Source organism: Quercus suber, unplaced genomic scaffold (genome assembly GCF_002906115.3).
Source record: "Quercus suber isolate HL8 unplaced genomic scaffold, Cork oak 2.0 scaffold_571, whole genome shotgun sequence".
NCBI lineage: Eukaryota > Viridiplantae > Streptophyta > Magnoliopsida > Fagales > Fagaceae > Quercus > Quercus suber.
The window spans coordinates 204,075-229,821 of NW_027070016.1; the positions used below are offsets into that span (position 1 = coordinate 204,075).

The 25,747-nt window shown below is 35.0% G+C and overlaps 1 protein-coding gene across 1 annotated transcript; it reads right to left on the reverse strand.

Moving 5' to 3' along the window:
* Nucleotides 1-2,339: 2,339 nt before the first annotated feature.
* LOC111999181 (trifunctional UDP-glucose 4,6-dehydratase/UDP-4-keto-6-deoxy-D-glucose 3,5-epimerase/UDP-4-keto-L-rhamnose-reductase RHM1) lies at nt 2,340-12,023 on the reverse strand. The gene is made up of 4 exons (XM_024031300.2): nt 11,835-12,023; nt 9,437-11,012; nt 9,265-9,346; nt 2,340-2,497 (listed from the first exon to the last, which is right to left on the reverse strand). Exons 2-4 carry the CDS (start codon nt 10,997-10,999, stop codon nt 2,340-2,342), a joined length of 1,803 nt encoding a protein of 600 aa, XP_023887068.2. The 5' UTR covers nt 11,000-11,012; nt 11,835-12,023.
* Nucleotides 12,024-25,747: the final 13,724 nt, after the last annotated feature.

Below are 25,747 nucleotides of genomic sequence, written 5' to 3' on the forward strand. Positions count from 1 at the left end.
TTTGAATTGCAAAAACTAACTTGAGAATATAGTTCAAGAGTTGAAGGAACATAAAAAGAATCTATTCAAAGCTAAGTTTTATGTTCCTTGTGGAGAATTCTCTTCTCTGTGTTTGAATCTTGAATGTATAGAAGCAGTTTGTTGCCTGATAAGGTAGGTCTACAGCTAGTGATGCTAGTTTTTGAATATTTGTTGCTTCATTGTGTTGTATGAATAAAATTTTTAAAATAAAAAAATGTCTGCATTGATGTGCTAAAATGCCTTTTTGGTCCCTAATATAGTAAACATTAATATGAATTTCATGAGTTACAACTGCCCAACTGCCGTGCGAAATAAATTAGATGCTTGCAACTTGAATCTTATTATTTTGCATGGAAGAATCCGGGTAACTTGACTGAAAATAGAATTCAGAACAACTATCATAAAATGTAAGTCATGCTTTATTTAATATATCAAACACAACTCGAGTAACTTGTAATCAAGGCACACAAGATTTCTCCTTACAAAAGTGTTTAGTATTTTGCATATTGAGTTCCCACCTTAACCATTTTTCCTCTACATAAGAGTACATCTCTTTAAATTGATGTAATAAGTCTTTCATCTTTTCAGACATTCTCCTTACTTTGTAAAATCATCGATCATAAATGTTACAATGTGTTTATATGATCTCACACTAGCACTATTTGCAGTATGGATCCTCGGATCGATGAGGAACTAGAGATCGTGCGCCCTGGTCTCATTGATGCCTCAGTGCTGACGCAACAACGAGATCATCGATCAACCGATATTTGGAATGGTGAGGTGAAATATTTAGTTCTAACAACTGTTTTAATTTTTATGTTCTCTTTGACTTTTAGCAAGTTCTTTCAAAGTTGTATATCTAGTTCTAACAACCGCTTAATTTTTATCGATTTTGTGAGACCTGGGGCACTTGATTGCCATGGTCGCTCTAAGGAGATGGAAAAATATTGATGCTGGACAATCAGGTGATTGATATTATCAAGTTGGTGGGTTTAGAAGGATTGTATAGGCCCCTGTCCAGAGAGATAGATCATGGTCTAATATTGGCCTTAGTTTAGCTATGGCGGCCGGAGACCTATACATTCCATCTTCCACATGGTGAGATGTCAATCACTTTACAAGATGTGGAGGTTATTTTGGGACCTCCTATAGATGGTGAGGTCTTGGTTGGGCCGATTGGAGGGGGAGGCTGGAGCATTTTGTGTCAAGAGTTGCTTAGTTTTCAAGTTTCGTAGAATGAATAAAAAATTTGGTGGGACAAAGAATTCTCATCAGTCGGCTTCTTCAACACATTGCAAACTCACTGCCTGACAATGCAACGGAAATTCATATACATCAGCACGCCCGATGCTATATTTTAGCGCTACTAGGGGATACCATTTTCATGGACAAGTCATGAGATAGGGTGCATTTGACATTCTTGGAGTTCCTGCGGAACCTCCGAGATCCGCCACAATATAGTTGGGGTAGTGCTTGCTTGGCATGGTTGTACAAAGAGTTGTGTCGAGTAAGCCATAAAGAGGCAAGGCATATTAGTGGGGCGATGTAGTTGGTCCAGTATTGGGCATAGGCGAGGTTCCTATTATTATGCCCGAAGATAAAGCCCCACCTGGATTTGATTATGGCCCAGCACCAAAAGCTCCACTTGCATTTAAGTAAGTATTTTCATGATATTCATTGTGTTATACATTAGCAACTTTTGCAACCTTTGATAAGACTTTTCCCAATTCCCAAATATCTTCCTAATCGTCGCCTTTTGTTTCGCATCTCATACCTTTTAGTAAGAAGGCTTGTGGCCATCATATTTCGACTCCATCATAGAACTGAGATGCGTAATTGAGGTCGTGTAATCCTTGCCTAACTTCTTAAGGTTGTCTGATGCAATAAAATTTAGAATCCATCATTCTACCATCATTTTGCAATCCAATCGGTACACACGTGTGAGGACCCACATACACGGTGACCATCATAGTCAGTTTGAGCTTTATGACTGCCGCGACATACCACTTGCATTACTCATCCATGCATTTCGCACAAAGTTTGACCTTCATCGACCTACTGATCGCAAAATGTTTGTTTTCCTTGAGGGCATAAATTTTTAAAGCACACTTCACCTCCACTTTATTAGAAAAGTCAACCCTTTGCTAAAATTCATCCCCTTTTTTCAAGAAGACACAAATGGTATCTCAATATTTGAAAGATTAACCATATTTGCCCAAATATTTGCAGAGAATGGCAAAGCAGGAGGTGTGTAGGCAAGAATTGTGTTCGTAATATTTTGGACACTAATAACATTTTCTGCATTAGTTTCACTATGGTCAAATATCTTCATCAATGTCTCTCTCAAAGTCCCCTCGTTCAATCCTCTCTTCATACTCATCTCTATCGACAAAATCTTCACCATTAATGGCAATCTTATCAACATAGTCATCATTATCGTTGTTGTCATCATCATCATCATCTTCATTATCATCCTCTACATATCTACATATGTAAAATACTCATATTGAGCATCTGGAACTATAACATGTAAACTTGTGGTTGTTTGTTGGATTTCCTCGACACCAACTTTTGCATGCGACTCTAACTTTTTGTACAACTCAATAGCACTTATTTGGGTTATTCTCTCCATCTTGTCAAACATGATCTTTACATGTTTGTCTACTTCTATCGCCATATATTTGTAATTAATTCAATGCTTGAGGACTTCATGTGGAGAACAATAAGTAATTTGTATGTTGTGCACAGCAGGATTTACACACAATTCTTTCATAACTATCATCTTTAATTCATCAAGGGTCTTCAACCTACGATCAATTTGAGTATAATAGGACTTTATACCCAACCCTTCAAATGACAATCCCTTGTTCACATTGGCATTGTTAAGCGGCCTACCGTGATATATGATATATCAATTACAGTCATTATAAACCTGTTAGAGTCAAGTGTATTATGTTAGTTACAAAACATTTTATCTAGTCAAAGTATACAACTTTTTCTCTACTCAAAATACAAATTCTAATTCATTCAAAGGGCATGAATTTCATTACACATTCGTACGTTAGAAAAAAAAAATGTCTTTGAATTAGTTCTGATAAGACTACCTATTTCATACCCAGATCCTTTTTCGGTCATGCTAAGACTACCCATTTCATATCCAATACCAAAAAAAAATCCTTATAAAAGTATACAACATTTTATCTAGTTATACACCCATTTCATGCCCAATACAAAAAAAAAAAAAAAAAAAAAAAAAAGCCATTTCATTACACATTCAAAGGGCATGAATTACATATCTATTTCATTACAATTCATTCAAAGGGCATGACTTTTACTACCCATTTCGTACCCAATACAAAAAAAGAAGGGAAAAAAAAAGCCAAAATCCTTGTAAGATCATGATAAAAACACATTCTTGATAAGAGCAAATGATGAATGAATTTTGCTAACAAAAACCATGGAAATAAATAGTAAAAAATATTTACACTAACAAAACAAAGTTGTATATATTCACAATATCATGGTATCTTACCTAAAGTTATGTTAAGTATCTACCAAATAAATATTCAAAGTCTTTAACCCACACCTAACAACAGATAATACCCAACTGCAATGACAATAAAACCCAAATCCTTACTTGAGATGTAAATTTGTTGAGAGTGAGAAGCAGTGACAGAGAGAGGCAATATGGTGTGAGAAGTGTGGGTGTTATGGGTGAGTGAGACAGTGAGGAGTGTGAGGAGGCCAAGACTGTTATGGGTGAGAGTGTGCAGTGAGTTATTGAGGAGTGTGATATGTGTTTATTTTGCCCTACAAAAATCGAGTCTTAAAGACGCGGTTTTGCTTTTTAGAACTTGAGTCTATAAGACTCGAGATCCATGTGGCATTAAACTACCAAATCAGCAAGTGGAAATCAAGCCTATAAAATTCGAGATGCTAGTTTGCAATATTGTTTGTAATACATGTCAACTTATTATATTCTTTCCCTCACTAATGCTAGCGTGTAAATTACCTCATTTGCCCTTTGCAATTGGGTCTCAATAAAAGTGGTTAAATGTTGTACACTTTTTCTCTTCGAAGTGGACAAAATTGTTCAGTTTCTCAGGGCTTCTCATCAAAAATAGCTAAAATTGTCCACTTTCTCTCTTAAAATGTTGTCTATTTTTTTCTCTTAAAACTTGGACAACATTATACACTTTCTCATTGCATCTCACTAAAAGTGTTCAAATGTTGTCCACTTTTTCTCTTATAATAGTGTTCAACGTTGTCCACTTTCTTTGTTTCTCATGGCTTCTCACCAAGAGTGGTCATAGGTTGTCCACTTTTCCACTTTTTTCTTAATAATTAAACCAATTCAAAATCTAAATAATTAATCTTGCAATCTCAAGTTCTATAATTTAAATAAATAAATAAAACAAGCACAGCTGCAATAGTACACATCTTGAGGATTAGTGCTCCACTGGTTTCATGGGTGGTATACTGGTATTAGTCATGGTTTGGAATTGGATTTACCAGCATTCAACCATTGAAAAAATTTCTCTCCCAAATGGTTTGTACTTTAGTTTTGTTAAATGTTCCTTACTATTTTGGAAACCCGTTGTCAGGCTGTTGGCATCCTTTGATCTGGGCAACAGATCTAAGAATGAAAAGAAGATAGATATGGATGATTGTGTTTGGTTACAAGTTGTTAGTACATTTTAAATTAAATTTGTTGAAACTAAAAATAACTGAAGATGAATAAAGATATGAGATATAATTTGTTAAAGAAAGAGTTACTTGTATGGAGGTTAGATTAAATAAATTAAGAGAATTTTTCTAAATTAATAAATAACATGTAGGTTATGTGAAAGGTTGGAAGACTATATATATGGCTATGCTATAAACTAATTTCATATCAAGAGTGAATGAAGAGAAATAGTTAAAAGCAAACAGTATTGTGTGAGAGAGTGAATTCAATAATATTTCTAAATACTTGAGAGATTTCGGGCCAAAGAAAGGTATTCTTCTGGTGGAGCTTTGGGCTTGAACACTTTGTGTAGAAGCTGTTCTAGCCATATAACATTTGTTGGGCTGTTGTATCTTGGGGGAGACAAGTCAAAAAAGGTCTGCACCGGTTACAAAGATTAGCCAACCAAGGGCTTGAATCTCCTTAAAGAGAGTGAGTCCCGCACCTCAGTCCAAATAGTGTTGTGTTTATCTCTTCAAATTAATAATATTCAACATATTATTCAGTTTCTCTTTGTGTTGTTTCCATTATTATTGTGTTTGCACCAACAATTTTAAGGAGATTCCCACATGGAGCCTACACAAGAGAAACCAAATGAGCCTGCTGGAGATCTCAATAAGCCCTTTCGCTTTAAGGGAGTCCACTTCAAGAGGTGGAAAGGAAAGGTCCTCTTCTACTTGAGCCTTCTCAAAGTCTCCTACATCCTCACTGACAAGAATCCGTCAAAAGTTCCTACCAATGAGATGAGTGAGGAAGAATATATTCTATATCAAGAAAAAATAGATAAGTATACAAAAGATGAATATAATTGTCACTCTTATCTTTTGAATTGTCTTACCGATCATACAAAAGCGCTGCTTGAGAGACAACCCAAAGGGAGTTCGTTCTTTTTCTTCTTCTTATTTTCGCATTTATATTTTTGCCTTTTCTTTGCATTTTACCTTACATTGGGGACAATGTAAGTTTTAAGTGTAGGGGAAGGGATTTAGGTTGTGTTTTTAATTAGTTTAAATTTATATAAAAAAATAATAAATAAAAAGAGTTTTGCTCTTTGTTTTTGTGGCTTTCAACGATTTCTAGTTATGTATGTCATGAGCAAATTAAGCTTGAAAAATTCATAACATGATTGAATAAGTAATCTTCCAACTTAGAATTAATTAGCCTAGTTATTTTCCTTGAGAATGGTAGTGACTAAATTTAGTAGACAAAAGCTTGTGAGATTTTGAGTCTTTAGACTAACACATCCATATCAGTCTCATTATTCTTTCATGTAAAATATTCTTCCATGGATTTGTTTCTCTAGAACTTGCCTTGATTCTCTTCAAGGTCATATTGACACGTGAATGCATGAACATGATTAAGGTCCTCTTTGTTATAAGTTACATAAGCCAAATAGCCTACCTTGTAATCAATTTTTCCCTTTGTTGAACCCCTTTGAGCTTTATTGGTTTTTTTTGTTTATTGTGAACTCACGTTACAAGTTTTAAACCTGAAGAACAATGCCTTTACCCAAGCCGCAGAGCTAGTGGAACATTGTTCATCATTATGATATGTATGAGTGTGCAAGAAATAAGTGTGGGGGTGTCTGGATTTGTGGTATGGCTATGACTAGTGAAATGGAACATGTTTTCATTCTCAATTCGTGAGTTCCATTATTGATGTAATTTTGAGTAAAAAAGAAGAAGAAGAAGAAAGGAAGTGATGCAAGAAATTGCTTTTAATGTTACAAACTATCCATATTCATAATTCCTCCTAAAATTCCAAGAAAGGGGTTTGTTTATAAGTGATATCCACAAATGTGGAAGCTGTTGAATGGAGTGATTGGTTTTAGTTGATTCATTTTTGCTCCACTAGTTTTGATGGCTTTTAAGCTACAATTCCTAAATATTTCCCACCTTAATCCTAAACCCTGTTACAACCCTTGAAAAGTCCTTATGATTAATGTTATGCATGTGGTCCCAGTGGTGGAGAATGAGAATATATACAAGTTTATGGTAAATCATTTCCATTTGAATGAATTTGAGTGAAACACATACCCTTCAAACACATGAGAGTCAAGTGTTTATTTCTCATGAGGGTCTACGTATTTAGTTTACTCCATTTTCAATTGAAAATGCTTACCAAGTAATTGTAAGTTGTTTAGGAATGTTTGTTCATGATATGTTATGAGTTTTGAAGAGCTTGGTTGTTCTTTGCTGATGGCATTGCAACCTTGGTGTTTTTGGGAAAGTGAATTTGAGTTTTGCCCGAGGACGAGCAAAAGGTAAGTGTGGGGGAATTTGATGAGAATGCAAAATGTCATATTTTTCTCCCTTAATGTTTAGTCTTCTACACTCATTTGGTGCCTAAATGTACTCATTACTATTATATTTTGATTTAGGATGCAAATGGAGGCGTTAAGTGCAAAACGAAGCTAATTGGGCTATTCTGGACAGTTTTGACATCGCTTCGTAATCTGGGCATAACTCTCTCATCCAAGCTCTGATTGAGATGATTCAAAATGCTATGGAACTCCAAGAAAAAGCTCTACAACTTTCATTGAGTTTTGAGAAATACTGGATGCATCAAGGACGAAATTGGGCTTGAAGTTGCTGCACCTGCACTGCTGACGTTGTAGAACATTCCTTAACCTGCAATTCTAATACGCGAATCTGATACAATTTATTTTTGGAAGCTTCCAGATCTAGTGCACGAAAATTCCAACTGAAAACACCACTTTCCTAGTTATATTAGGACTTTATTTTATTTTTAATATTTTCCTTAATTAGTTAGATTTGGATATTATTATTTAGAATATTTTTAGGAGATTTTGTAGGCTTCTGAAAGGGGGAGGAAAAATCAGACTTCACAGATGCCTCTCTCTCCCCTCTTCTCTAACTTCTCCTTCAAGTTTCAGCATGGCCCTGCGTGGCTAAACTTTGATAATTGGTTGAAGGAAACAGAAGTCTCGGAATCAATAAAACTGTGAGATTTAATTTATTTTTATTATTCAATTTATGCTTTGAGTATCGGATGTTCTTCTATGCCTATTTTCATGATTGTCTCGTTTAATTACTAGGAGGCCTACTAGTTTATTATTCGTTGCAATCTACTGCTAAGTTAGATATCAAATCCCTAATTTTTTTATCCCTCTAATTTATGAAGCAACCAAGATTTGATGATTTGCTACATCAGAAACCTTTAAATGTTAAGAAGAATGCTTGACTAAATTAAATGCAACCGCTTGTGCTTGTGTTGTTTAGCTTCATAAATATTTCTAATTCTTAAGACTGTTGTTAGATTAAACTTTTAGCACTTGTCTTGGGTTGTTTAGTAGTTAGGGTTAATTAGATCGCTTGTTTTCGAATTAACTGCAAATAAGGAGAGAGATAGGAAAATAGTTCTAACGGTGAATATTCAAAGTGTGAATTGATATATACTTGCATTGATGATCAGTTTTAAAATTTCGATGGTAGATGTTGACTTAAACCAAGGTTTGTCTTTTTGATTGATTTCAATATTTTAGTTTGAATTGTTCCTTAGTTGTTTTTCTTAAAATTGTTTTTGTTAAACACAAAGCCCCTCCCCCCCCCCCCCCCACGAGTTAATTTACCATGGTTCATTGCATCTATAAAAGAGACGGACTACGAAGACAGAATCCAAGCTTCTCATATTCCAAGCTTCTAAGATTCCAAGCCTTTTAGTTCCAAGTTTGAGAAAGCCTTTAGAAAGACTTTGTAATAGCCTTCCCTCTCCCTCTCTCAAAAAGACTTTTGTACTCTATTCCCTTTTGTAATCTTGTAACTCTTTTAAGACAGTTTTACTTTGTAATCTTGTAACTCTTCAGACAGTTTTATTTTCAAAGCTTGTATCAAAGACAGAAGTTTGTTTTCAAGTTTATCAAAGACAAAAGTTTTATTCAAGTAAGATTTTATTAGTTTTTGTTTTCATATTCCATACTTCGTTTTAACCATATTTTGAATATATCTATTTTGTTATTTTCTTCTTTATCATCTATTTTATCATTGTTTATGCTTCCATATTACTGCTGTGAATATTTTTATCAACTTAGAAATTATAGGAGAAGAAGATAAGAACAAAAAAATTATATTTTTTTTTTAAATCTAAATTTTTTTTTGCAATTTGGTATAGCCACTTGGCGCAACCAATTTTTTACACGTAGTAGTATAATTCAAATAAAAATAAAGGATCAGATAAAGATTGTTGCACATATATATATATATATATTAAATTTTACGTGTACTATGTTGTTTTTTGTTACACGTGATAATATAATTTAAATAAAAAAAAAGATTAGATGAAGAGTTTCGATTGTAATTAAATTAATATTTTTATCAACTTAGAAATTATAGGAGAAGAAGATAAGAACAAAAAAATTATATATATTTTTTTAAATCTAAAAAATTTTGCAATTTGGTGTAGCCACTCGTCACAACCACGGCTTTTAAGCTCAACGTTTATTATATTAGTATATATATATGATGATATGATACATGATATGATGATATGATATAGACTATCCCGTGCATTNTCAGAAGATATTGGCATCCGAACTCTGAGGGTGCAGACATTGTCATATTCTTTCAACAGCTCCTCGACCTGGTTGAAAAATCAGAGAGAACCTGTTAGAACAAATGCATAATCTCATAAAGAATATAGAAATAGAGACAATGATTATGAATAAATTACCATAGCCTTGGTTTTGGAATAGAAAGAACCAATGAAATTGGGTTTATCTTCCTCTTTAAAGCCAATGCCAGAACCCTCAGGATGTGCAGCATCATACTCAAATATGCATCCTGTAGCAAAATTCATCATCAATAGCCCATGCTCTCGGCAAACATCTGCTAAGGTTAAGGTTCCAGCAACATTTGCACGAATTGTTTCAGTTTTGTGAGACTCACACCAATCTACATTGGGTCTACCAGTCACACCAGCAGCATTGAAAACATGGGTTGGCTTCACATTCTGAATATCTGCCAAGAGCGATGATCGATCCTCTAGACGCCCTCTTCCATATTCGAATGAAATCCCTTGTTTCTCGCATATCTTCCCAAGCAGACCACCAAGCCAACCAGTCCTACCATAGATCAAGAACTTCAGGGAATGTTTTCGAGGAGAGCCAATGCTTTTGGAAGGTGGAACCAGCATCCGGGTATTATTTGAGACATAAGATGCAGATTTGCCCTCTTCAGACCCATCAAAGTGTCTCTCAATCCCACCTGGCATCATCAGCATTCTTGGATGAGGAAGCAGTGCCCCAGAGACATCGCCCCACCAATCAGGATTGTTAATATACCACTCCATAGTCTTTCTCAGCCCCTCGTCCCACGTAGTTTGCTCTGACCACCCCAAGATTGTCAGCTTCTGATCATCTAGAAAGTACCTCTGGTCATTAAATGGTCTGTTCTCCACAAACTTGATGCTTTTCTCTGGGTCCATCGAGAAAAGCCTGCATATATCTTTGGCCACATCAATAACTCTCCTTTCCTTCTTTGTCCCGATATTGTACACATGACCAACCTCTCCCTTATGAAGAATGACTTCGAAAGCCTCAGCAACATCCTCACAATACAAATAACTCCTCACATTAGAACCATCACCATGAATTGGAAGAGGTTTCCCTTGCATGGCCAAGAGGATGAACTTTGGAATTAATTTTTCAGGAAACTGATTGGGTCCATACACGTTATTCCCACGAGTTGTTATCACAGGCAACCCATATGACCTACCATATGCCATAACAAGCATTTCTGCTCCAGCTTTTGTGGCAGAATATGGGTTTGTTGGGAGGAGTTGAGAAGCCTCATGGTTTCCCACAACTGCATCCTCATCTGTCTCCCCATAGACCTCATCCGTACTCACATGGATGAACCTCCTGATCTGACCAGTGACCTTGCAGGCTTCCAAAAGGACATGGGTACCATAGATATTGTTCTTGGTAAACTCAAAGCTGTTGCCAAATGAGTTGTCAACATGGGTCTGGGCAGCAAAGTGCATTATAGTGTCAATAGACTCAGTGATTAAGAGGAAGTTGACAAGGTCAGCACTACCAATATCCCCCTTCACAAACTTGAAATTAGGAGATGATTTTGAGGGTAGGAGGTTTTTCAGATTTGAGCAATAATCAAGCTTGTCAAGCACGACAATCTTGTAGTCAGGGTAGTTACGGATCAGTCGGTTGGCAACATGGGATGCAATGAACCCGGCAGCCCCAGTGATGAGGATGTTCTTAGGGGTATAGGCAGCCATCTTAAAGCAATGTCTACATAAGAAATATTAAAAATAACTAAATTCATTTCAGAACCATGATACATGTAAAGTTTTATAGCAAATAAACAGACAAATCAAAAAGCAATAGATCCCATAACAAGTAGCCCTGCTATCATTTTAAAAATAACCAACATAAGAATTACTGAAAGCTTCATTGATAACACAAATTGAAGATGCGAGGAGACTACCCATCTCCATTTGGTTGCATAGTAACCAAAACTGAAATGGAATAACACATTTTTCTTACACGTACAATACCAAAAAAAAGAAAAGAAAAGAAAAGAACAAAACAAATTAACTCCCTAGACCTTGTATAATTAATTGCTGAAAAAAATTGATTCTCATCAGCCTCTAAGAATCTTAACAACAGAACATGCATGTGATGTAAGGCTTCAATTAGTCTTTTTAGCTTCCTCTCTTTCCAAGCAACTAAACGGACCAAAATAAATAACACAACGTTCATTAAAGTTAACAGATCCACACATTCTCCAGAACCAAAAACAACCACCAGATCCATGCACTGCTCACAAAACCCATACTTAAAAATATTTCTCAAAACCCACATATAGATCTGATTTCTACAACCATATCCCAATTCTATTCCCATGGAGATAAGAGTGAATCAAACAACCGGATCACATTAAGCAAATGTCTGTAATTAAATTTAAGCAAATAAATATCATGAAAATTTTCCACATTGTTGAAAACAGATCTAACAAAACTGAGAAAAACCCAGATCACAGATAGCTCCAAACAACACAGAAATCCATTTAGTTGTGCTCAAAAAAAGGAACAGAGGATCAAATTAACTTACCAAATTTCTACAGATCAAGACCAATTTTGTTTAGGAAAGAACAGGCCAGAGAGAGAAAAAGGGAGAGAATGAAATTTTTCTGACAAGCAAGAATTGATATAAATAGCTCACAGAGATTTGGAAGAGAGAGGGAAGGTGAAGGAGAGGTGAGGTATACATATATATATATATATATACACGCTGTCGCTAATAAGTAAATCATTGCTGAGACGGTTAAGGCGAGCTATTAATCCTGCGCCAATCACTGAAATGCCCTCCCTCCCTTTTCATGTTACGCCTTCACACGGTTTGTGGGGCCCCTTTTTCTGGGACTTTTTCTTTTCTTTTCTTTTTGGGCTCCCCCTTAATATGTTCTGGACATGTGTTCGCATGTCTAGTGCACAAAACCAACATCACACCGTTTTTTATATTATTTATTTAATTAAGAAAATTTTTAATACAAGATGCTATAATTGTTAGAATTTTCAAATGGGGAAGGAGTTGCTGCATACAAGGTTGCCGTACTTGCTGCATATTTATATGTGTCAAAAAATTAGTGACACGCGTCAAGTGACAATTTAATGAAAAATTGGTATGTTAAGAGTCCTAACGTTAACGTTTCTCACACACAAAAGCTCTCTCTATATCACGCACGACAAAATCAAATCAAAGGACAAATCTGTCTTTCTCCAAATCTCCATCAACTCGCTCCTATGTCTCTCTCTCTATCTCTCTTTTTTTCTCCTCCTCCTTTTTTCTCACTTCTCAAATACCTAGCCCCAAAACCAAATCAAAATACATGTTGTTTTAGGGCTGTGCATGGGTCGGGTGGGTCGAGTTTGTGCCCAACCTGCAACTGACTCACTGGAGATCAGGTAAGAAGGTGCCCAACCCGCAATTGACTCGCCGGAGGTTCGGGTTTTACGGGTCAGTTTCCCGTCGGGTGAGCATCGGTTTCGAGTGAAGCTGAAACTCGCCGAAAACCACGGAAAAAAGGAGAAAATTGGCGAGATCTCTCCCGATCCGTCCAAGATCTGGTGCGATCTAGCCGAATCTGGTAGAGATTTCACCAAATCCGATGCTTTTTCCCTTAAATCGTGCTAAGAGTTGTCGGATCTGGTGTTTTGGTCACCAAAATCAGCCAAACTATGCTGGAAAACTCGTCGGAAAGCTTAAAATCACAACAGGTCGTTCTCTCTTCGAACAAGTCGAGCTGAACGGGTTTTGAAGGAGGGGACCCGAAACCGAATCACCGACATTGGGTTTTGGAGCTCAATACCCGCATCCGACCACCGGAGCAGTCGGATCGAGTTGTAGCGGGTCAGGTACGGACGGGTTGGACGGGTGGGTGGGTGAGATGGGCAGCCCTAATGCTGTTTATGCTCGTCCTTTACATACCAACTATTATCCTTTAGATTCTGTGAGAGACCGAAAAACTTCCAAGGGATGCTCTCAAAAAGAGATTCAGGTGTTTAATACACCTCTCTTTTGGGTAATTGTGTAGAGTCGCCACTTATTTTTTGTTACAAAAAATAAGAAAAAACGTAAATATAAAATACATCAAATGCATCAAATTTCATTAATTATGTAAATACAATCTTGGTCAAATAATCATTACAGGGCGGCTTTGGTCCTAAATATAATCTATAATCTTGGTAGAGCAATATTACAAGGCTTTGATCCTAGTTACTATCTACCAAAATAAAGGATAAAACACTAGTCTACTATCCAAAAACCTAAATTCGGGGGCTAAGTTATCAAATGGGAAAGTGTTAGGCACCCATTCCACCCAGGCGGAGTCTAGTCTTCTAGAATCTACATGACCATTATATACCCTTTCAAAAGATGCATGACACTACAATGACATATTAAAATCCCTAAATTCAATATTAATTCACTCTTTAAAAATTCAAAATACGCAATTTTTATTTAAGAAGAAAACCATTTTTTTATTATAAAAAGTTCAAATCTGTATTTAATGAAAATACAGACTAGTTTTTGGTTTGGAAAAATTTTCAAATTTGTATTTAATGAAAATAAAAATTAGTTTTTTATTTGGAAAAATTTTCAGATTTGTATTTAATGAAAATACAAATCTGTTTTTGATTTGGAAAAAATTTCAAATCTATTTTTGTTTTGGAAAAGTTTTCAGGTCTGTATTTAATGAAAATACAGATTTGCCTTTGTTTTGGAAAAATTTTCAAATTTGTATTTAATGAAAATACAGATCTATGTTTGTTTAGAAAAAAAGGTTGTAGTGATTAATTGTAGATTTTGAAATTAAAGAAGAATTAAATCATAATCATGTTAATCAACTAAAGAAAATTCCAACTAAACATACAAACATAGCATATATAAATTGTAACAATATCATATTGACAATAACACCAGACACATATTCATAAAAAAACATGCCATGAACAACACAAATATACCAGTTAAGAGAAATGAAAAAAAAAAAAAAAAAACATAAGAACAAAATTAAATACCTACTTGCATGAATGTACCCTTCAATGGAAGAATACTTTAGAAATCAAGGAAATTTTCACTTCTTTGAGATCTAAAATATTTTAATTACAAGAAAGAAATTATTAAAGCCAAGGCTTCCAGAACGCCTTTAACATAAGAGGAGCAAAGAAGTTAGAAAAAGAAGGGCCCTAATTTCTGATTTTCTTTTTCCTCTATTTATAGAGTTGGATGCTTGAAAAATAAGTTGAATAAGACCAGATACGAACTGGGATTTGTCGTTATCCCCAAAATTTTGAAAAAAAAAAGGTTTTATTTTAATTAGAAGGTTCTCGGGTCGGGCCTCAAATCTATGCCAATCGACACTCCAAGAGTGTCGATTGGCCCTCTTGGATGCTGAGCCCCTTTTCCAATTTCGACTCAATTTAGACTCTTTTTTGAGGATTTTCTAAGTCGAGAATTGCACCTTGACATATTTTAAACTCATATTCTAAAATGAATCCCTTTTATCTTGATAATTAGGTCTTTAAAGTAATAATTATCTGATAGATAAATATTCGGAAAAGACTTAATTATCAACAATTTTCTCATTATCTGATTATCCATTTTATTCTCATGCAAGCAAGCTTATTTTTGACAAAAACCAACAACCAACTACCAATCACAAAATTATTTAGTTAATTTTAATTGTTTAACCAATCAAAATTAATTTAAATTAATCACACGTGATCGATTCTACCCAAACAAAATGCATGCAAACCGTGAAAATTTAATCATGTGATATCTTTCAATCCGATGGTCCGATTTGGGAATCGAGTATACCGTCGCAACCATTAGAATCTCAAGATCATTTTTATGATATGCAATGAATGAATTAATGCATGTAATTCAACTATGATTTTTGGGTATATGAATGATCATTTTAGTCATCTTCCAAAATCAAATTATGGGTGCAAAATCGAGTCTCTACAAAATGCCCCTCATTGACAGAGCTTGCAAAGCGAATGTCAATGTAAAACAAGGACACTGATTTTAGCGACCGTGATTTAATCAATGTTGACTTTTCAAAGATTTCCTAGCCTTAGAACCTAAAACCTTGGGACATAGAACTAGTGTTCTACTATTTTTTTTTTTTTAAATGAAAATTGTGAACACTTGAACTACTTGATAATTGATGAACCTGAATCAAATCTTGAATGCTAATAAGGCAATCGAGAACTATATTCGCTCGATCTGGAATGCTGACTAAGAATTATATCCGACTCAATCTGAAGATCTGAGGCGACTGAGAGCTATCTCTATCTTGATTTGAGTATGGGGGACTGAGAGGTTTTTCTATTTCTGTCTGAATCTGAGGTGACTAAGAGGTTTCTCTATCTCAGTCTGAATCTGAGGCGACTAAGAGGTTTCTCTATCTCTGAGAGGTTTCTCTATCTCGGTCTAAATCTGAGGTGACTAAGAGGTTTCTATATCTCGGTATGAATCTGAGTCAACTGAGAGTTTTCTCTATCTTGGTTTGAATTTGAGGTGACTGAGAGGTTTCTCTATCTCAGTTTGTGAATTTGAGGTGACTAAGAGGGTTCTTTATCTCGGTTTGAATTTGAGGCGACTAAGAGGTTTCTCAATCTCGTTATGAATTTGAGGTGATTAAGAGGTTTCTCTATCTCGATCTGAATCTGAAGGTGATTGAGAGCTTTCTCTATCTCAATCTGAAATTTTGGGCTCTACCTACCAAAGACCAAAGTCTCAAATTAGAATTGAAGTGATTGGTGCTTTATCACTCCACCATTTAAGATGTGTGTTAGAACATATGTGTTTCACTTATTAAAAACATATGTCATTCTTTTATGTAATTGGCTAATCCTTTGACAAGACGCACTTTACTTATATTTTGGGAGATCTAGGATGTGTTTAATATTTCAAGAAACTGTGCTTCAAGATCAAGTGTTGAAGTCATGCAAGTCTGTCCAAGATTTAAGTATGAAAAGTGCCTGTCATTAAAGCTCGATAGCTGCTTGACACCTCTTAACAGCTAGGCTATCTATCGAGCTCTTCAGTTATTGTTATCGCAATCTCAACACCTTCTCGACAGCTAGTCGATTAAGAAAGCTCCTGTCTCCTTGACAACTCCTTGACAGCTTCTCGATAGCTGTATCTATCGAATTTTAAAGCTCGACACCTCCTTGACACCTCTCGATCGATCAAGGTTATGGGAATTCAGATTTTCAGATTTGATTTTCGGCCCATGTTTATGTATTTATGTTTGGCTATTCTGTGACAAAACCCCTAAAACAAACTCTAGACTTAAATGTGAGTTTAGGAATAGTAGCAAAACTCACTCACACCTAATCTAGAAGTTGTGAAGCACTTGCACGTATATACCTGTAACCTGAAATACTCACACGCAAACAAAACTTTCATTAAACTTATGACAAGTTGAATACATGGTATGTACATGAGCAAGTAAATGCGATCAAGTTCATAAATACTATAAAACATGTAAGCATATCTTAATCAAACAAGAACAGTCATTAGAGAATGACTACAATGAACATTTAGCTAGTAAATGCTCATCCAAACATGCAATGCAATTAAGATCAATCACAAGGATCAATTGCATGTCCAACACTCAACCAATGCAAAATACACGAAGTATTTGCACCTAGGAAAAAAATATCCTATTAGGGTACAAGTGTGAGGTACTTAAGATAGTTTTGCAACATCTAAGAGTACGAAAAAAATTGCTACAAAAGTAATGAGATAACCACAATTACTAAATATAAACTGAAAGATAAATTCAAAGTACTTAAGTTTTAAAAGAAAGCAATAAAAATTGTAAACAAACAGTAGCTTCTAGCTTCTCCTCCCCCTATTACTACACTCCCCTTATCAATGACACCATCTCCCCCTTTTTGTCATGGAATAGCTAGTCTCCATGTTCTTCTAGCTTCCTTTGAATTTGATCTAACTGAGTTTGGAGAGATGTGAACTTTGTGTCGAAGCGAATGTGTTGGGAGTGCATGATGGTAGTAAGTCCAGATATTTTGGTATTAATCTCTTGAAGAGCAACCATGATGTTGTCTTGCTGTTCATCATAGGCATAGGAGGTAGAGCTTGAATTTCCCAGAGTAGTATTACTTTCTTACTTGGTACTCTTTTTGGTGTGACTCATACCGGCATGGAGTGTGTGGATGTTAATTGGACTTGGCCGAGGATATGGATGCTCATCTTTTGAGGGATGCACACCTTTGAGTTTCAAAATCTTTGAGATAAGGTGGCAGAAAGGAAGACAGTTCCATGAAGCAACTCGTTCAGCTATTTTTGCCAAGATGTGACACACACCCATAATAGAGCACAATAAACTTAAAACAGCATGCTATAAGTGCTAAGACATGAAAAAAATAGCAAAATGCAAGAATATAGCAACTGTGCATGTGTGTGCATAAGGTGATGCATGGTGTGTGCCAATGGGTGCTTAGTGTGTGCCTAGGTGATGCATGGCGTGGCATTGAGGCACAAATTGGGCAAAGTGTGTAAAACATACACCCATTGACCAAAACATGTCAACCATGTTCAATCAAGAGTAAACCCAAACAATGGAACTCATTTGAGTTCAATACAACACAAAAATGTCACATGGACATTCTGTCAAACATACAGCATGCGACATTGCACTACACCAATGAACAATGCATGAACATAAGTGAAAATGCCTCAATACATGTTTAGAATGCCACACGGGGCTAACACAGTTACACACAAATCAAATGGGACACAGCCTAATCAAAATTTTGAAAATTTTTTGCTTAAAATAAAAAATCCCAACTCTTTTTCTAAAATCCCCAAATTTTAGAACCCTAAGAGAAATTTCAGCATAATCTAAGACAAAAGTGAAAAGAATGTTTAAGAAAACATACCTTGAAGAGATTTTGCAGAGATTTGTGCTTGAAAATGATGGGGTTTGAGTAAAAATCAGTTTTGTGTTGTGAGGGGTTCGAGAGAGGCAAGGCAAGGGAAATAGAGAGTGTTTAAAAAACTATCACATTAGTCTTATAAAACTGAAAACACGCATTTTTCGCTGGTTAGGCAGTCGCGAAAAACACCACTGAAGCACAAAAGCTTTCGTGAGAAGCTTTTAGTTGCGAAACAGTCGCGAGACAGTCACGATAGCCTCTGTATGAATTGAAAATTTTCTAGTTTTTCTCTAAAAACATTTTGCGAGAAAAGTTTAATCATGAAATACTCGCGAGACAGTCGCAAGACTCTTTGTATGAAATTGGAAAAATTTTATTTCCCTTAAACTCTTTTCGTGGGAAGCTATAAGTTGCGAGCTTCTAGTGAAACTACCTCTGAACCAGTTTTTGAAGAAAAACACAAAAAACATTTTGAACAAAAACAAAAAGCACGAAAATATAAAGACACTTTCAAAAACATATAAAATACTTAAAAATCTTTTTGGGTTTGATCGGCAAGCACTTGAGCATACACATCACATTTGAACATGTACAATCACACAAATGAAATAAGCATTATTTGAACAAAGTCTTGTGTGCTGTGGGTGAGTATCAAATGTGGAATAGTCCTTAGACCAGAGTGAAGTTTCAATGATCAATTCAATCAAGTGATACACAACTGATACTAAATCAAGTGGTCTATCTCAATTATAGATATGAACATATATAACCTCTCACAAGAGAATGATTACAAATCTTAGAAACTTTTCATTTGGCTTCTGCATAAATCATAACATTTGATTATTTTTGAAAAATACATCTCCTTTTTGAGATCGGGGCTTGGAATTTTTGATATTTCAACATTGAGAGTTAGCCTTTGGCTTTTTAAGCACCGTACATTTCAATTTAAAATGTTGCTTTCCCTTTTTTCTAGTCAAATACTAGTATGTGCGACGGCTTTTGCAGCTTATTAGCTTTTTTCATTTTGAGATTTACATTTGTTGAGCTCTTTAAGCAAAAACATAAAAATAAAGTGAGAAGAGATATAAGCACAAGTCTATGCAAGTATCAAGACCATTGACCAATCATTCATAACAAGTTTGCAGATCTATTTACAAAAATCACACATAGTTTTCAAGATTTCTCCCACACAGATATTTGTGCATACATAACAAGCTAAGCTCATAAATGTACTACACTATTAGTACGAAAGTACTAGGCCAAACTCACATGTGATATGCACAACACAAGCAATCAAATTTTTTTGTAGATTTTTTAATTTTTATAGGTTTTTGAATTTTTTAACACACTAAAAAACAAAGCAAGTAAAGTAAAATCAACAAAAACAGGTACAAACCAAAACTTGTAAAAAAAACATGCTATAAACCAGAAGCAATTGACACAAATTGAATTATGCATGTCATGATACATGAGCCTATGACCCTAAACATTGAAAGAATTAATGCATGAGCATGTTATAATGCTTATGCATATGTACCCTTCTTCACCCACACAACACTTGTGTTTGGGGTGTTATCACTAGTGGATTGGGTACAATCGTTGTGACTTTCAAACCTTCGGTGAACCTTGCCAAATAGGTGGTGAATGCATCAATCATCCTCATCACATCCCTCACTCCGGGATCACCTTCTTGACCTTTTGATTGCTCAGCAGTCCAATTCCTTTTGTCATTTCTTGGTCCTCTTGACCTTTGAGCACTTGCATTTTTCAATACTCTAAGCTTATGATAATTGGGTTTGGTGTGTCCTTGAATTCCACAATGATGGAAGAAATGTTATGTTCTAGGACCTCTTTGTGATTTTGGAAGTAATTTCCCTTTAACTTCAGGTTTGACCACTGATTGGTTATGAGGCTTTATCAACACTCGTTGGTCTTTCACATTCCTCTTTTTTTCCACTTTCACTTTCTCAGCAGTAGTGGCTAACATTGGTTCCTTGACTTTCAAAAACTTCATTTCCTTGGATATATTGGCAGTTGAATTGCTCTCTCCGGTGTATCCCAATCCGCTTTTGTCAGAGAAAGGTTTTTGATGAGCAAGTACTTCATCAAGCTTCTTGGAGGAAACTCGCTCTACTTTAGCATTGGGTTGAACCACCTCAAGCTCAAGGAATTTGATTTTTGAATAAGCTTTGGTTAACTCTCCGTTCAGCATCTCCATTTCACATTTGGTCTCTTTGTATCGCACTAGAAGACTACTATAATCTTGTTTTGCTCTCTTCATCTTTTTAATGGCTACCTTAGTCACTTTTGCATATTCACCGGTCTTCTCAAGGAGGGGATTGTAGGTCTTTTGTAGTCCCATTTTTCCTTTATTTTCCTCATCATCAGATTCCTCTACTATCCCTATTGACTCTAATCCAATGTGCTCACCAAGCTCTTCACTAGCACACTCGAATCATCCGAAAATTCCATGAAAGCAATGGTCATGAATGTAGAGAAATTTCTCTCTCTTTCACAGCTTTCATTTGAATCTAAATTAGAGGAGTCTGAATCACTAAGAGTAGTGGCATACACCTTGCCCTTCCCTCTCAAATAATTGGGACACTCTCTCTTAAGATGTCCATGTCTGTTGCATTCGAAGCATGTGATTCCTTGAGAGGATTGAGACTCCTTCCCCTCTTTCCTCTTGAAATCCTTTTTCTCCTTTTCAAAATTTTGGAATTTTCCATTCTCAATAAACTTTCCATTCTTCTTGAACTTCAAAAACTTTCGAAAATTCTTCACAACATATGCCACATCTTTATCAACCTCATCCTCATCCGATGAGTCGTGAGCATCTATCCTCTCATTAATTGTCTTGAGAGCAAGGGATTTGCTCTTCCTTTGTGATGGCAATGATAACTCATATTTTTGAAGTGAGCCAATTAGTTCTTGAACTTTGATATCATTGAGATCCTTGCTCTCTTCAATTGTTGTAACCTTTGCACGGAAGCTTTCTGGCAATGATCGAAGGATTTTCCTTACTATCTTTGAGTCCTCTGTCTTTTCACCCAAGTTGAACTTGCCAATAACCACCTCATTCAGCTTGCTATAGAATGAATTGAATGACTTGTCTTCTCTCATTTTCAGCTCTTCAAATCGAGTGGTTAGCATCTACAACTTAGTATCCTTCACCTTTTTCATGCCTCAATAGGTGGTCTCCAATATCTCCCACGCCTCCTTGGCAACTGTTATGTGAGAAATCCTATGAAACTCATCTAGAGAAACACCACAAAAAATAGCATTTAGTGCTTTGCTATTTGCATTTTCTACCGCAAGAGCCGCCTTATCCCATGTGGATTTAGCGGCCTCCAACCTAGTCCATCCTATCTCTACCGCATCCCAAATAGTTTCATTAATAGAACATAAGAATGCCCTCATCCGGTCTTTCCAAAAGGCATAATTGCTACCATCAAAATATGGTGGAACATTTAACGATTGAGATTGATCCATCTCAAATGGGGTCAAGGATCGCACTTAGGTAATTAAATCAAAGCAAGTGCACCTGCTCTAATACCAATTGAAAGCTCGAAAATGTGTTAAAAACACAAGAGCTGTTTAGACCCCCAAATTAAATTACGGTTTGATTGATTTTACTCTAACTTAATACTAAGTGCGGAATAGAGTAAATGCGAGCGAATAAACAAATAAACTACTCTAACCCATAATCATAATAACAACAGTAAAATGAAAGGTTAAAGAGTAAGCAGGAAGAATGCAAATACAGGATAACACGCTGATGTGTTATCGAAGAGGAAATCGAATAACTCGGCGAAAAACCTCTCTGCCGCCCTCCAAGCAGTAATCGATCCACTAGATAATTAGTTGGGATACATGGGTTAGCAAAAGACTCTCCAAGCCTAATCTACCTCAATGCACCTAAGCCTTCCAAGCTCCTACTCTAACAAGGCTTCTTGGAACCGTGTCTTGCCTAGCTTCTTCCAATGCTTCCCAGCAGTAGCAAAACCTCATTGAACATTCTGAAAGGGTGTGGTAGGTGTTTGGGTTATCAACCTTTTAATGGTATGAAAATAGATAGGTAGGAGTTAAGAAAAATCCACAAGCAATTGTGTAGAGAAATGTGGGTATAACAATCTCTAACTCTCAAGGTTTGTGGCTAGGGCTTTCTCTCAGAAGCACTCCATAACATTTGTGGGTAATGTGGGTATATATAGTGTGAATACAGAAAGTGTGTATCAGATAGGACAATCTGGCAAAACAGAATGTTTCGCGGCTGTCTCGCGGGAAGGCCTTACCAGCGAGATACTCACAAAAACCAGCCGTCTCCATCTTTTCCTAACTCTTTGCATTCCAGTCATGTGCAGGGCATATGCTTCACTTCGTGGAATGCTTAGTCGCGAGCTACCCGCGAAAACAACTTTAGTCTTCATGCCTTGAGTCTTCACACACTCTCTCTCTCTCACACGACCCTTACAATGAAATTCCACAAGTAATACAGGGTACAAAAGATTGAACATAATTACAATCAAATTTAGCACGGAATTAAAGTCAACAAAACACATAGTTGTAAATTACAACTTTACACACTTTTTTTCTTTTTGCATGTGTGTGTGTGTGTGTGTGTGTGAATCATGTTGACAAAATTGTAAACCATGATATTACTAAGAATAATATCCTCCTAACATGCAGTTGAATCAAAATAAATTAGAGATTTTTTTTTTCTTTTTATTCTTTCAATTATTGTAAAAAAAAATGTAGGAAATGTGGGCTATTTAAAAAGAGAATTTGCGATTTTGCTTATATGAAAAAAAAGCTTTGAGTTCTGCTTTTGAATCTTTTGTTTTTAATTCATGCAATTATTGATGCTCGATTGAATTGTAATTCTATTTAGAATTTTACACATTAATTTTGTTTCAGATTTGTTCACTTCATAGAAATACCATTATCTCATGCTGATTTTGTTTGATGATGTGCAATGTTATAAGATGTCAAAATCCAAGAAAGTCTAAGGAGTTTTTATTTTTCTTTTTCTTTTTTCTGCATAGTAAGAGCACATAACTACGAAAGGCAAAACCTACTCATATGCATTTTAATGAGCAAAAGTTTTGTGAATTGAGTACAACCTTTTAATGAGCAAGATGCTATAGTTGTAAAATGAAATTATAAGATTTCATTAGCTTAATTATAAGATGTAAGGTGAGTTAGGTTGCTTAGATTTTGTGTAAATGTAATATTTGCTAGAGATCACTTTTGACGTGTAGGTTTAAAGGAAAGAAATGAGATTTTAGGAGAATGCTTGGGTCAAGATTGTCTAATTGTAGTTGCTATTGGCTTATGTGTAAATTAAATGTCTAGAACAAAGATAGATGTGGCAATATTGTTTATTGAAATTCTTGACACATTGAATGTTTAGGAGCATGATCTCCAAAAATACAGTAGAGTGAAAATTAGATTCGTGTAGTGAGGTTGATTTACAATTAATATGAAGTTGTATGTTTTTATTGTTGCAAAATTAAATTTGGATTCTGGCTTTGAGCCAAGCCAAGTAAACATACAAACAGTTGCAATTCTTTGCAGATAGTTTTCCCTTTGTTTTTATTTGTTTATTTATTTTCCTTCTTTTAGGTTTTTTCTTGATGGACAAATCAACCTCTTATCAATTCCTTTAGCCTTTTCTTTTACTGTGAGGTTGATTAATTATTTTTTTATTTAACTATCCTGTGCATTGCATAGGTTAGCGACTAGTTTAAATTAAAAAATAAGGATTAGTTGAAGATTTTGGATTGTAATCAAATTGATATTATTTATCAACTTATAAATTCTAATAAGAAAATGATTAGATGAAGAGTTTGGATTGTAATTAAATTATCAACTTAGAAATTATAAGATGAGAAGATAAGAACAAAAAAATTATGTCTTTTTAAAAAATCTAACAAAATATTTGCAATTTGGTGGAGAGAAAGAGAGAGAGGGAGAGAGAGAGAGAGAGAGAGAGAGAGAACTTTCAATTGTGAGGAAATTAAATTTCTAATCATTCTAGGAATTATAAGAGAAGAAGAATTAACTTAGGATGTATGTTTATCAAAAAAAAAAAAAAAAGTCATATAGATTGAATGAAAAAAATTAGAAGTAATTATCTCAAAAAAAAAAAGGAAAAAAAAATGTCATATAGGTTGAATACGTTGAATATGTAGTTGAATACTTTGCTTTTTATTTTTCTTTTAATTGTGAGCTATTTTTTTTTTTTTTTTTTACACGTAGTAATATAATTCAAATAAAAAAATAAAGGATTAGATAAAGATTGTGGTAGATTTTTTTAAATTTTTTTTATGTGTACTATGTTGTTTTTTGTTACACATGATAATATAATTTAAATTAAAAAAAAATTAGTTGAAGAGTTTGGATTGTAATTAATTTAATATTTTTTTCAACTTACAAATTATAGGAGAAGAAGATAAGAAAAAAAAATTATATTTATTTTTTTAAAAATCTAAAAAAAATTCTGCAATTTGGTATAGCCACTTGGCGCAACCAATTTTTTACACTTAGTAGTATAATTCAAATAAAAATAAAGGATTAGAAATCTGTCTGAATTTTACACGTAGTAGTCTATACCAGTGCATGAGTGAATAGCTTTCTGTCTGAATGTGAATAGTAATCTGTCTGAATTTTCTGGACATTCTGATAATCACTACTTGAAGGGATATTGTCTCGATTGAGACGCCTTCATGCTTTGTTTGAAATCTTGATTTGAGGATTTCTGTTTTGGCCAAATATGGTATGTTATTAGCCTTAGAATGGCTATCTTGTTTGCCAAGCAGTTGACCGTTAATTTTTAAATTAACAAATAGTGCAAGTACGCCTTATTAACAGCTGTTAAAAGAGAAAAATCCTGATAATTGTTATTGTAGAAGAAAACTAAAAGGCTTGGAATCTTAGAAGCTTGGAATATGAGAAGCTTGGATTCTGTCTTCGTAGTCCGTCTCTTTTATAGATGCAGTGAACCATGGTAAATTAACCCACGTGGGTAAAGTTAACTCAAGTTAAACTGTCGGTAGCAACCATATATTCTAAGAATAGGAATTTATCAGGATACTTTCTGTCGCATACAAGTGAACAGATGAGTCACTACTGTTCACTTGTATGCGACAGAAAGTATCCTGATAAATTCCTATTCTCAGAATATATGGTTTCTACCGACAGTTTAACTTGAGTTAACTTTACCCACACGAGTTAATTTACCATGGTTCATTGCATCTATAAAAGAGACGGACTACGAAGACAGAATCCAAGCTTCTCATATTCCAAGCTTCTAAGATTCCAAGCCTTTTAGTTCCAAGTTTGAGAAAGCCTTTAGAAAGACTTTGTAATAGCCTTCCCTCTCCCTCTCTCAAAAAGACTTTTGTACTCTATTCCCTTTTGTAATCTTGTAACTCTTTTAAGACAGTTTTACTTTGTAATCTTGTAACTCTTCAGACAGTTTTATTTTCAAAGCTTGTATCAAAGACAGAAGTTTGTTTTCAAGTTTATCAAAGACAAAAGTTTTATTCAAGT